This window comes from Ovis canadensis, chromosome 1 (assembly GCF_042477335.2).
Source record: "Ovis canadensis isolate MfBH-ARS-UI-01 breed Bighorn chromosome 1, ARS-UI_OviCan_v2, whole genome shotgun sequence".
Lineage (NCBI taxonomy): Eukaryota > Metazoa > Chordata > Mammalia > Artiodactyla > Bovidae > Ovis > Ovis canadensis.
In genome coordinates, this window is record NC_091245.1 from 102,888,278 (window position 1) to 102,901,632 (window position 13,355).

Here is a 13,355-nt window from a genome sequence, read left to right on the forward strand (position 1 = left end):
AAATCCAGGCTGATCACATTCTCATGGAGAGTTTGCTTTACCGGGAAGGGCCAGTGTGCTTCTCTGTTCCCTGTAGCTCTCAGTGGTTTCCATGGAGCAAGTATCTTTAAACTACAGATTGGAAGACTTCTCTTAGAATTATGAATTGTCACTGCGGCAGATGTAGTGGACTCGCATGCCAACTCCTAGTGTGTAGAGGTTGGAAAATATAAAGCTTTATTTCCCAGATTCCCTTGCAGTTTGGGTTTTGATGGGATTGAGGTTCTGCTAATTAGATCCACTTCTTTGAGACTTGGATGTGGGAAGCAAGTCACATGTGGAAAGAGCCATATGTGGCAGTGTGGAGCCATGGTTGTGTGGTTCTGGAGCAGCTAGCTTTAGCAAAGTCTTCCCAGCTCAGCAGGCAGCTTCCTGAGCTAAGCAGCTCCCTGGGTGGCCCCGATCTATGGCACGGATTTGGGAATCACTCCTGGGGTCAGTTCCTTAGCTAGCCAACTCCCCTCTTCCATTTAATATCTTGTAGTAAATCCCCCTTTGTAAACCTGCTGACATAACTCTGTAGCTGCAAAGCTATCTATTGTCTTATCTTGTTCATTTATTGGCTGAGACAAAATAAGATGATGGAATTTGACCTTTGACCTTGATTTTATTACAGATATCCTTTCACCAAAGATAGTTTTGGACTATCCTGTTCCCTTTTACATGCTTTTCCTGGTGACAGTGGATGACCTTACATTGAACTTTTTCCCAGAATTATGTCAATTGAACTCTTTAATTGGTACAGTTTCAGGTGCCAATTCATACCTCATCTTTCCATAAAGAATATTATATTATTAATAAGTATAGCTGTTTAATAATACCTATGGAATGCACCTCTGCTGAAGCTTGTAACAGACACAGAAAGGATTAGGAGAAACACTTTGCTTTTTATCAAGACATAAGCACTGGCATATCAATTTCAACAAAACACCTATTATATATCATGGCCACGTTAATTCTTGACATCACAATACAATCATGGCATCTCATGACAACTCAAAAAATGTTAATGCGGTATTGTTCCTGAGTTATCACACTTGTCTCTGATTTTAATTAGTTGTCTTATGGACTTATTTTTACCCTAGTTTGCTGAAACGTTGCTATGAAAAATGGACTAAAGATATTTCAGGCATACAGGGTGCTGGTTGGAAAGGCACTGATTTAACTGGGCAGGACTATGCTCAGAAATTATAAAGGTGGAATATATTCCTGAAGTGCGCTCTTTTAATCCTTGAAGGTTTTGTCCTTCAGCTAGACACAGCTACAAGGCAGGTCAATCTGAGAAGTCAGACTGCAAGCCTGAGTGGAGAATGCTTTCTCACCTTGCAGATTCTGTGGAAAGAGCTCTGCCTCATGCCAGATGCTCAAGGACATGTAGGAAAAAGCATTTCTGAAGAAGGAATAAGCATTCTGTCTGCAGTTCAGAACTAAAAAAGGAGTTTGTTTATTGAGAGCAAGATGATGCAAGCAATATAAAAATCAAAAGCTTATCTGGCTTTAATTGACTTTTCTTTCTCTGCTTCTCAAAATGGAGTTGGATTTTATTTGCACATTTTCTATGGGTCCCATCTGCTCAGAAATCCTTATACAGGGGAAGCTGTGGGGCAGATTCCTTAAGTGACCCTTTATGAGAATTCTTATCAGGGTGGGAGTAATTACTCAATGCTGCCTACTTCTTCCCCTTCTGCTTCATGTGTACTACAAAATAGTCATTGCATGCGATGGTGAGCCCAGCGATTAGCGAGAAGAAGCTCTGGAAGCCCACTTTGCCATCTCGACACTGGTCCAGGTCCTTCATTATTTTGTCCACAGCCAGAGGGTCTTTTTGATTCTGAAAAAAAGAACAGAAGCAAGAACCATCAGTCAGTGGTTGCAGTGACGAGCTTTTTTGATTTGTTCTGCTGACTACTATATGTATAATCTCCTCATTACTTGAATTCTTGCTTTAGATCACAGTGATATTTGGAGGTCTTCTAAATGTACTTCTCTGCTTTGAGAGAGCATTTCAGTAAATTCATATTTATTGCAGGCTAGGAAAGAGGTTTGCATGGCATTCTTATGTAACTCAGGGACTAGAAACAGTCTATTTCTAGAAAGAGGAGAAAGAGGAGACACAGTGCCAGAGAAGGGAGATCCATGACTCTGAATTCTCAGTCCACTTAAAATCTGACCTGCTTTACTCACAGTCCAACTGTTACCACAATTTTTTTTTCTTTTTTTTTTTAAATTGGAGGATAATTGCTTTACAATATTGTGTCCTCTGCCATACAAATTATTCTGAAGGTATGGACCATGGAGTTAAGTGTTAGTTGCTTAGTTGTGATCGACTCTTCCCAATGCCATGGATTGCAGCCCTCCAGGCTTCTCTGTTCATGGAATACTCCAGGCAAGAACACTGGGGTGGGCAGCCATGCTCTTCTCCAGGGGATCTTCCTGACCCAGGTATCGAACCCGGGTCTCCTGCACTTCAGGCAGACTCTTAACCATCTGAGCCATCAGGGAAGTCTGTTACCACAGTTTGTAAATTTACATTCTCTTAACAAATTTTCATTCCTTATAGCATGGTCAAGTCCTTTAAGAAGAAACTCCTTATGAAAGACCTCATGAGATGACTTGGGGAGTAAATTTCAGATCTTTGTCCTGTGGATTTTGAAGCAATGCTAACGATACCCTGGGATGGGTTAGATTTAAAGAGGAAGGGCAGTTAGTCCTCTTTTCTTGGCACAGCTGAGGCCAACCTAGTGTGACTTAATATCATATTAGCCAGGTGAGTAAGTCACATACCTTGGTGGAACTTCATGTAACAGCTAAGAGTTGAGGCTGGACTAGAGTGTTTCTAAAATTGCTTCTGTTCTTAATGAGTTGGCCAATCTATGTCATACTATCCTCTTTGCTGGATGTTTTACACTGGATGTATTTAAAAAGTAGAACATGTGATGAAGTCATAAAACTCCCCACAACTCTCAATGCCTTAGCACAAATGCATGGAACTGGAATGAACAGGTAAGATCCCTTTTGTTTTTTCTTTTCCCTTGCTTTCATGGGTGATTGGTTTAATCACTCCTTTTCATAGTGTTGATGCTTAGAAGTGGGAAAGTGTAGTTTCTCCTGTAGGGTCCATGCCATCAACCAGAAGTAAATATGGCCATTTACAGGTGTTAAAGGGTTCAGGGGGACTTTCCTGGTGGTCCAGTGTTAAGACTCTGTGCTTCCAATGCAGGAGGGTGGGTTTGATCCACATGCTGTGTGGTATAACCAAAAAAAAAAAAAAAAAAAAAAAAGAACCACTAAGGGCTCAGGTAAAGCATTTATGAATCCTGTTGACTGCATACTTGAGTAAGGGAACTGACACACACTGTCTCAAGTGTGGTGGATGTTTATATAAACTATGCTCAGAAACCCTTTAAGGTAAGTGGCAGCATTTCCAACATGCCCTAAGCAGTCAACTATAACCTGTCTATGCAGCTACCTCCCTCTTTTGGTGGGTTTCAGTTAATTCTGGCCTCAACCCCAGCTTCCTGGCTGTGGTCACAAGCAGTGCAATTTGGATGACATAAGGGATCAGGTTTAGAAACAAAACGCTCTGTCAATGTAGCCAGTGTGGGTGTGCCTGGAATTATGACCCCATGCTTAGAATAAATTGTACTGCCATGTTCAGAACTGTGTTGAACACTTTATCGAACTACAAAGCCTTTAGGAAGGGTCTTTGTCTCATGTGATAGTCATCCTGGCTTCTAACTTATGTAACAACACAATTAACGAGTGTTTAGAAGCAGACTGAGAGCTTCTTTGCGTGATGGGCAGGTTTACAATGAGCACATTTTGTCCTTGAATTTCATGCTTGCTTAGAAGGATCACAGAAAGTCAAAGTGTCTTGGAGAAAATCATGTCCAGCCTCTCATTTTATAGAGTGCCTGAACTGAGGCACAGAAAGCTGAAGTGACCTTCCCAGTGTCAGTTCGGGTCCTGGTCTGGTTTGTATCAGAGAACTGTAAGAAAGCAGAGCACCAGTGTCCTCTAACTCATTCTAGGATAGCACTGTGGTAACTGCAGCTCTAAGATACAAGATAAATGATTTCCATCTGTTTATCTGACTGATACTCATAACCTATAAATCATCACGTACTCTATAAAACCTTATGTTTACTTAGTCAGGAGTCAGGGGCTTACCATGCAGATGATAAGAGGCAGGACTCTGCCTTTTACCATCTCCTCCCCAGTGGTTCAGATGGTAAAGAATCTGCCTGCAATGCAGGAGCCACAGGTTCGATCCCTGGGTCAGGAAGATCCTGAAGATCCCTGCAGGGGACATTCGTCCCCTGGAGACAGGCATGGCAACCATTCCAGTATTCTTACCTGGAGAATTCCATGGACAGAGGAGCCTGGTGGGCTACAGTCCATGAGGTCACAAAGGGTTGGACACAGTTGAGTGACTAACACTTTGACTTTCCCTTCACCCTTTATGCTGCTGCTAAGTTGCCTCAGTCGTGTCCGACTCTGTGTGACCCCATAGACAGCAGCCCACCAAGCTTCCCCATCCCTGGGATCCTCCAGGCAAGAACAATGGAGTGGGTTGCTATTTCCTTCTCCAATGCATGAAAGTGAAAAGTGAAAGTGAAGTCACTCAGTCGTGTCCGACTCTTAGCGACCCCATGGACTGCAGCCCACCAGGCTCCTCCATCCATGGGATTTTCCAGGCAAGAGTACTGGAGTGGGGTGCCACAGGCTGATGCAATGTCCCACACCAAGTACAGTAGTGATCCCTTTAAGTGACTCTGGTTGTGGCAGGCAGGGATGGGTTTGCATTTCAGTCTGGTAGCGCAGGCATAAACTCAGACTGTGCGCCTGTGTTCTCATAGCATTATCAACGTGAAAAGCAGTTTTTCCTGGAGCGATGCTTGGCTCTCAATCAGCAGACGCTTGACACCATTCGTTTATAGTAGTGCTGGAAAAAAGTTTGAAAGTCTTTATCCAAAGGGATTTAATTTAAGAAGGGGCATAAGTGGATGTAACCAGGACGGGGCACCTCTAGTGCCAGGTTTATGGACCTGAGGGCAACAAGGCAGCCTGGATGACGACTCTGGTGAAAGGCCTTCTGTCCTGAAACTCTGTCTCAGTGGACACAGTGACTCCAGACGGAATCTTTCTAACACCTCGTATTGTGATTTGTGTGTAGTCTCATTTCATTTCCAGACTGTAAGTTCCTTAAGAGCAGGGACTATATGTCTTCCTTACTGTCTGTTTCCTCCCATAGTATCTTACAAACAGGAGGCACTCAACAACGTTTAATAACTAAATGAATGAAAACACCTTTCTAGTAGTGACTTCCACAGGGAAAGGCTAGAAAGAGGAAGGGAAAGGAAACAGGGCCCAGAAGCATTATAACTGATTCTTTCTGAGCCTTTCAACACTTACTTCCAAAAATCCAGGGAACTCCTTTTCCATGAGTACTCTGAGGTCTTCTTTTGTTAAGTAACCTTTATCACCTGCAAATTTGTGAAATGTGAACATCATGGTTTCCATGGCGTGTTCCATTTGAGACGGCATTTTGGTGAAGTCTGTTGAAACCTGTTAAAGGATGGAAAGAAACAATATACATGAACTCTAAAAAATTTTATTCATTTATTTATTTGGTTGTACTGGGTCTTAGTTGCTGGAGGCAGGCTCTAGAGCACACAAGCTCAGTAGCTGTAGACCCACACGGCTTAGTTGCCCCAAGGCTACATTAAGTGACATGAATTACCAGTCTTTTGAGAATGACTGGAAGAGCTCAGCCATTCAATCATTTTCTAATTCACCCCAGGTTTGGGGCCTTCCTCCTGCTGATGGAAACAGGCACTACAAGTATTGGTGCTCTGAATGAGGGGTTTTATCTAGTTGCCTGCTAAGTTTGCATAATGAAGAATAAAAACTCTGATCATTTGGAAAAGCAAGATCAGTGCCCCTTCGTTTAACTGACAAAGCACCTACTGAGAGAAGAGCTGTTCCACCACTTCTCTTGGTGGTGGTGGTGGCGGGCACTGGTAAACGGGACTCTTCCATGTGAACACGGCTGAATACCAATAGCCACAGTCAAGCGTCATTAATAAAAGAACTTCAACCCTCCAAGCTTCACTAGACCTTGCTTGGTCTCATTCTAGGCTTTAGAAATCTGCTTAATGAATTTCATCTTCTGAGCACTTTTTTTTTTTGCCACACGGCATGGCTTGTGGGATCTGTGCTCCCTAGCCAGGGATTCCTTGTATTCTTTACTAAAGTTCTGAACTTGCTACTGATTGTAACAAGGTCATTTGCATCTTTGTTACTACATGAGTTACAAGCTACCAAAGCCTTGAGAAATACAAATACAAGCTACCAAATACCAAACACAAGCTACCAAAGCCTTGAGAAGGAATAAGTAACGGTATATATTAATCACTTTGGGGACCTGACATATTTTTGGCAGCACTAGACAGAAGAGCTACTCTCACAGTCTGAGGTGCAGTGGGAAAGGAAGAGCTTTTCATTGTGAATAGCTTAAAAGAAAGGAAAGGGTTTATCAGATCATTATATTCAGGTAAAATAATCTGGGGGCATTTGTCTCGTCAAAGCCCAATGCCTGGTACTTAAGAGGAGTACCAGTGAATTTTGCTTAACTGGAAGGCATGATTCAGCAAGAACAGAGTAGCTTTGGCTTACACCAACTAAAATCACTACTGGATCGGAAATAGATGAAATTGAATCGAGACTAATATACCACTCAAAAAAAAAAAGTTAGGAATTGGTTTAGAGTAGAAGGCAGTGGCAACCCACTCCAGTCTTCTTGCCTGGAGAATCCCAGGGACGGGGGAACCTGGTGGGCTGCCGTCTATGGGGTTTCACAGAGTCAGACACGACTGAAGCGACTTAGCAGCAGCAGCAGCAGTCCCCAAACTTTTTGGCACCAGGGGCTGGTTTTGTGGAAGACCGTTTTTCCACAGATGGGGAAGGGGATGGGGGATGGTTTCAGGATGATTCAAGAGCATTACATTTATTGTGCACTTTATTTCTAATCTAATGCCACCGCTGATATGACAGGAGGTACTGATCCACAGTCCCAGAGGATAGGGACCTGTGGTTTAGAGCAGTGGTTGAAGGGGAGGCTGGCATCTTCTCCGGAAGAGTCTCAGTAGGAACTGGAGACATGCATTCATTCTGGTTCCTGTTGCTGACATGCGTACTCAACAGAGATCCCTAAATGCTATCTTTTACCGAGGAGAGGGTGGAGCTGGTGAACACGAGGATTGAGCAATTACACTTTGAGTTGAAAGTCCTACCCCTTAATCCCCAGAAAAGTACAGGAATCAGCATGCCAAAGAATGTGCTACTCTAGAGAATACTATAAGCCAGAATCTGGCGTGATTCATCTGGAAGACTTCTCATGGAGAGAGCAGCAAATTCAAGGTCCACTGGGGGATGAATTCCAGAGGACTCACATCCTTTCTCCTCTCTCCTGACACAGCCAGTATCTGGCTTCACATGGCAGTGGCTTGGAGGGAGTCAGCCTCGCCTGGATTGGCTCTGCAAGTCCAGCAACATAAGAGATAACAAGAGCACTGAGCTCAGTGAGTCACCTTTGGGAGAAGACTGGCATCCCAGTTCAGTTCTCAGGAAATATCTCAGGAAAGGAATCAGCCACCACAGAGGTTTAAAAATACCTGTGCCCAAGCTCTACGGCCAGAGCACTTCACAGTCAATGCCCAAAGATCTCAGAAGCTGATCTGGCTGTGGGACACCTCGTTCACTTTCTTCACAGGGTAGAACAGAAGGAAAATGCGCTGCAAAGCCAGAGACGTTAAGAAAGGGAATGCAGCATGAAAAGGACCCCTAAGATAGGAAACAAGCTACTTCAGGAACTTCTAAGAAATACAGGCTGTAAGCTGAGGAAGTCCTGGCCACCCTTGAATACCTTCTTCAAGAGAGTGAGGCCCTCCTTCCTGGAGTGAATACTCAGGTCTCAGGACACTCCAAACCCAGCCAGGGATGGTTTGCGCTTACTATGAACTGTGGGAGCTTTTCTGCCCCCATTGGATCCCCCTCTGCTGTTTACTTAGCACGTGGGCTGTGGCCACAGCAGCCAGCACAGACTCCCAGTTTGTTGCCTAGTGCTTGTACTCAGTAGATAAGTCACGTCCAACTCTTTGCGACCCTATAGACTGTAGTCTGCCAAGCTCTGTGTCCAAGGGATTCTCCAGGCAAGAATACTGCAGTGGGTTGCCATTTCCTTCTCCAGGGGATCTTCCCCACCCAGGGACTGAACTTGCCTCTCCTGCACTGGTAGGTGGATTCTTTACCACCTGAGTCACCCGAGGAGCCCGTTTGTTCAGCAGACCTTCTGCAATAAGAATGCAGAACAGGGGATACTCGGGAGACCTAAGGTTGTGGAAGCAGAAATAGGTTTGAAAATCAGAGATGACCACCCTCTCATCAGTAACCAGGGCTCCTGGGGGCATGGACCAGGGCTAGGAGCAAGTCATTCGGTTTTGAAGGTGAAGCCAGCACGCTGATTTTAGAGTAAGATGAAGGAAAAGGGGAAGATGCGATGCACATTATTCTCTTCGCTAGTGGATGGATCCTCCAGTTCTTCCAGAGTGTGGTGGTAGCCCTACTGAGCCAGCCCGCCAGGCCCTCCCATCTTGGGCGTGGCTCACCCGGGCTGGGCAGATGGATTGATTGCTAAAGCAGCAGTTCAGGAACTTGAATCTGGGTTTCCACCACTGCCTCCGCCCCACCGCGTCCCGTTCTCCAGCCACCCGACGAGCTCCACCCCCAGGTAGGGGTGGTACTCTAGCTTCTGGCTCGGAAACACTTCTACTGGATGGCCTTGGGCTGAGAGGCAGCGGCATCCTCTCTGTTCCCCAGACAACCTACTGCCATTTCGTCATTTATCTGCCTCTCCATCCTCGATTTAAGTTCTTAGAGGGTTCTCAGTTGTGTCGGTCTGTTCTGTCTGGAAACCACTACATGGTGGTATAGTGTTGCTAATGAGCGAACGAATGAATCAAACAGTTCCCTTGGCTGGAGCTGAGGTGCAGGTGTGATTACCCTGGGCTGAAACGCTGGCCACTGGGGCAGAACAGGAGGTGAGGGCTGCAAAGCGGCTGGGAAGGGCCTGGAAAGGGGCAGTCAATGAATGAACAGTAGAGTACATTCCATAGTGTGGCAGAAAATGGTGTGTCCTGCTAAACAGGTCTGGTCACCCAACACTTTTTCTCTAGTTTTGGTTTATCCCTCTTGATTGCTTTCTCACTGTGAGCTCCACAAGCTCTAACTACCTCATTGTTGGTCACTCACGTGTTTACTGAAATCATTTTATTGTGATGTCTGTGTTTCTCCTATACAGATCTGAAGAGTGGATGCTCATATGTATTTCTTTGTGTAACTGTCTCTTCAGAAAAAAAATTCTGGGCTCTACAAATTTAATTACAGTGGTGGGAATTCAATTTTTGCTGTACCTACACTGAGTGTCTACTTTGCATGACTAGGCTCGTGTGGGCCCCCTCTCCACAGCCCCCACCCCCATGGTGCTTGACTTTGGGGAGTTCACCAGCTAAGGTCATACTATTTTAAAATATGTCCTGAAATCTAGTTAACTGTTCTTCTGTGTCTTTCTCCACTAAACTGTGGGCTCTAGGAGCAGGGTCTTAGAAGCCAGCACCCTGCCTTCAGAGTCTGCTCAGTGAATCAGTAAGAAGGAAATTGACAATAATATAAATTTTGATCCTTCTGGGAGTAGCAGGGAAGTAGGGGTCCTCCTTAGAAAAGTGTCTGCTCCTAAGCAATATCAAATGTTTGCTATGGACCCATGCCCAGATCCAGGCCATAATTTCAAAAAGGAGATTTCTAAAGAGCAAGAAGTCTGATCTCTTCTGTGTCTTGTCCATACCCTAGTTTTCTTACAGCCCACCCAAAAAACAATTGGCAGAATGTTAGTAAAAACAAACATGTTATCTAAAATGTGTCTTAGGTGTCCTTCTTTTTGATGATTTTAAAAAGAAAAAAAAGGGGGGTGAGGGAAGGGGAGTGGGATCGGGAATTGAACCCCGAAGGCATCCTTGAATTTGATCCCTAAAGGGAATTCAGCAAAAGTGAGTTGAGGCAATGGATCTAATCCAGGCTGTCTCTCCCACCTTTCACCAAACATAAAATTTTCCCATTAAGAAAATGAGCGGCAAAATAAGAGTTCCGGATACAATCCTATAGGAAGAACTCTGAGGCCTTCCTACCCTAACAAAGTACATCCAATTCTCCATGAAGAGCTGTCAGGTATCAGCCAGAACTGGCAAACGGCCATTGTGACAACAGCTATTAAATCCATTGTTGGATTAGGTGGTAGTTATTTAATAAAGGGCCAGGAAGTGCTGAAAATTGTTAAAAATCATTCTTCTTGCTTTCGATGTGAGATTCCTAAATTGTTGAGTCTCAGAAAAATGAGAACCTTAAGACTCTAAAAAGATCAGCTTTCCTAGCAGTCTGAGTGCTAATCTATACTTTATATCTCTGAAAGGATTCCATTGTTTCCTTCAACTTTAAAAGACTGGACTGGATCAAGGCCATACCAAGTGGGTAGTGCTCTAAAAAAGTCACAGGGTTGGAGCTGTCCGTGGAAAGCAAAGAGGCACTCAGTTTCAGCTCCACCCAGCCCAAGGCCTGACCTCACTGGAGAGTAGCTGCTGGAGAGGTTGGCCAGGTGCCAGACATGGGAGGCAAGGGGGCCATCTGATGTTGTACACAGGAAAAGCCGGGGAAGAGCATCGCCTAGAAATCAGAGTGCTTTATGCCCAGAAGACCATTAGGAGAATCTGAAGAAACAAAATAAGAATCTCCAAATGGTGGATCAAGGACCACAGTGAAGAAAGTAGCTTCTGGCTGTCAAGGGAGGAATACATCACTTGGAAGAGATGATTAAACAGAAACCAGACAGGAGTCTGTGGGGGCAGGGCTGAGGAAGAAATTTCAGATGAATTGTGAACTCATTCCTGCCCTAAATGCCTGGCATCACCTTTTGCAATTTGATGAAATATGCTGGAGGCAAAGATCACTGACAGGGTGTTTCCGTGGGCCTGGCCTCACCTGAAGGGCAGGATATAAGTCCACGGCTGCAGTTTGAAACTCATGCTGTAGGGGAAAAAGAATCTGCAGTAACTGCAAACCTCTCAATGGGAAGCACTACCTCCCAAATAAAGCTGAGGCAGCCTGCCAGTGGGAATCCAGACCCATAACCCAGCAGCTGAAACGCCATGACCCTACCAATCTAACTTGTCCTCAACCACAGTTCAGTCAAGAAACCTCTCCTTCAGATGGCCGGCCTGTCCGGGTGTGACTCATTTCCTCTTGGAAAATGCCCTCTAAAGTGGCACAGTTCCCCTTTTCCTTCAGGGAGTGTTCTGTCTGAACCATCTGCAGAGAGTCTGGAACCATCCAGACCACACCCACATGGTCTCACAACTGAGTCACAGGCTTCCACTGGGAGAATCCGGGAGCCCTTTGTGCTAACCACGCCCTGCAGAAACCTCAGGGGAGGGAAGCGGGTGGGCTTAACGTATTCCAGAGTCTGGACCAGGGCCCCGTGGTGCCTGGCACAGGGCTAGCTGCTCTGCTGGCCCCTCCACCCTCGCCCAACAAGGCAGATTCCGGGTTTCAGTTAGGTGGAGACCGCCCGAGGCTGGAGAGTGCCGTATTCAGGTCTGGGGGCAAAGCACCAGTCCTTTGCCAGGCTCAAATTGTGTCCAGGTACCAACAGTTCATTTTACTGGGCCAGGTTAATCTGGGGTGTTAGATCCTTCATTAAACTTGCTCTTCCTCTATCTCTGTATAGATCCACTAAAATAGCAAGAAGGGAACCCTTTCAGTACAAAACCCACTTCAGTGGTGGCTGAAGGTGATGGCTTCCCCTTACCCCCTCAGCAAAACTGTTTTATAAGGAAAACAAATAGAGCCGTCTTCCCTCCGCTGGTAGAGAGAAACTTTTCGTCTAGCAGACAAATAACAGGAAGCCCAACCTTGAAGCTTCGAGGAGAGGGACAGAGGGGTGTCCTTTAGGGAGAGAACCCGCCAGCCCTCTCCCAGTCTGCACGGGCCGTCCAGCTAGGAGGCTATGAACATCTGGACAGAAGTCAGCCTGCAGCCGGAGCCCACAAAGAAACAAGCCGGCCAGGACAGGGGGCCAGAAACAGGGATTCGGGTAACTGCGGAGACCAGTCGAAAAGCAGGAAGGGTGTAAAGAAAGATATACCGAAAGGTAGCGCAGAGCAGACCCCGGGGCACCGACACCGAAGTACTGGTAAAGGCCAAGTGCTCCCTCCTCTGGGGGTCTGGGGGGGTCGCGCCGGGGAGGGACAGGGGAGGTGCTCGCCCAGCTGGGGTGTGGCCCAGAGCTCGGGGAGAGGATACCCCCGCATGCCCAGCCGACGCCGGACCACCACCATCGTCGCACCCCCACACCTGGGACGCCCGGTGAAGACCGCCTGGCCAGCGGGAGCCGCCGATGTGGGGGTTTCCCCGGGCGCGGGCTGTGGGGCCGGGGACCGCCCGGGACCGGCGGGCAGGACTCACCTTGGCGGGAGGCGCAGCGGGGACGCTCGGCTGGCGGGGACGCGCGGCCAGTGAGCACAGCGCCGCGGGCAGGGCGCCTTAGTACGTGGGGGTGGGGGGCGGGGGGAGGCAGGAGGAGCCTGGGCGGGTGGCAGGGCCTCGGCTCACCCCACCTCTTCCCCTCCCTCCTCTTCCTGCCCGCCTCCCTCTCCCCCCGACCCGCCCCGCCACACTCACACCCCGGGCGCAGCGCACACACCCTTCTCTCGCTATGCGGAGTAGCCTCGCTCCAGGCCTCCACCCGCCCCCAGAGAGAAAGATATTGTCAACTCTTCCTACTCAAATGCTCTCGAATATTTTCGTGCCCTTCCTCTAGGGTTTGCTTTTAGCGAGTAAGTGTGGAAATCAAAGAATCCAGTCGTTCTGCGGGTGGGGCGCGCTGGCCCAGAACCAGATTGTAAGCTCCTCGTCTGTAAACTACAGGTCTAGGAATTATTTTCTACATGATATTGTAGGGAGGGGCACCTGACGCAAAGGCCTCAGACTTGGTTTCAGATTAGACTCTAAGAGGTAAATTGGGAGGGTTCCAAGGCCTGCGGGGGGTCTCCCCCTCACCCGCCGCCCCGCCTAAGGGTTGTTCTCGGAGAAGGCGAGTTCACTACCCGCTGCAGTGAAGGGGGTGGTGGTGCTGTTTGGCTTTTTAGCTCCAGGGCATTACGAACCTTTCCTTGAACTGGAAATTGACCCCTCTTAGCGTGCGTGGC

At 46.9% G+C, this 13,355-nt stretch overlaps 1 protein-coding gene across 2 annotated transcripts; it reads right to left on the reverse strand.

Moving 5' to 3' along the window:
• Nucleotides 1-1,459: 1,459 nt before the first annotated feature.
• S100A10 (S100 calcium binding protein A10) lies at nucleotides 1,460-12,701 on the reverse strand. 2 transcript variants are annotated; one of them, XM_069542641.1, is made up of 3 exons: nucleotides 12,613-12,701; nucleotides 5,455-5,607; nucleotides 1,460-1,870 (listed from the first exon to the last, which is right to left on the reverse strand). In XM_069542641.1, the coding sequence occupies exons 2-3, from the start codon at nucleotides 5,584-5,586 to the stop codon at nucleotides 1,709-1,711; spliced, it is 294 nt and encodes a 97-aa protein (XP_069398742.1). In that variant the 5' UTR covers nucleotides 5,587-5,607; nucleotides 12,613-12,701; the 3' UTR covers nucleotides 1,460-1,708. The 2 variants fall into 2 exon arrangements, with proteins under 2 accessions (XP_069398742.1, XP_069398752.1); XM_069542651.1 differs by lacking the exon at nucleotides 12,613-12,701 and adding an exon at nucleotides 11,131-11,169.
• Between the last annotated feature and the right edge of the window lie 654 nt (nucleotides 12,702-13,355).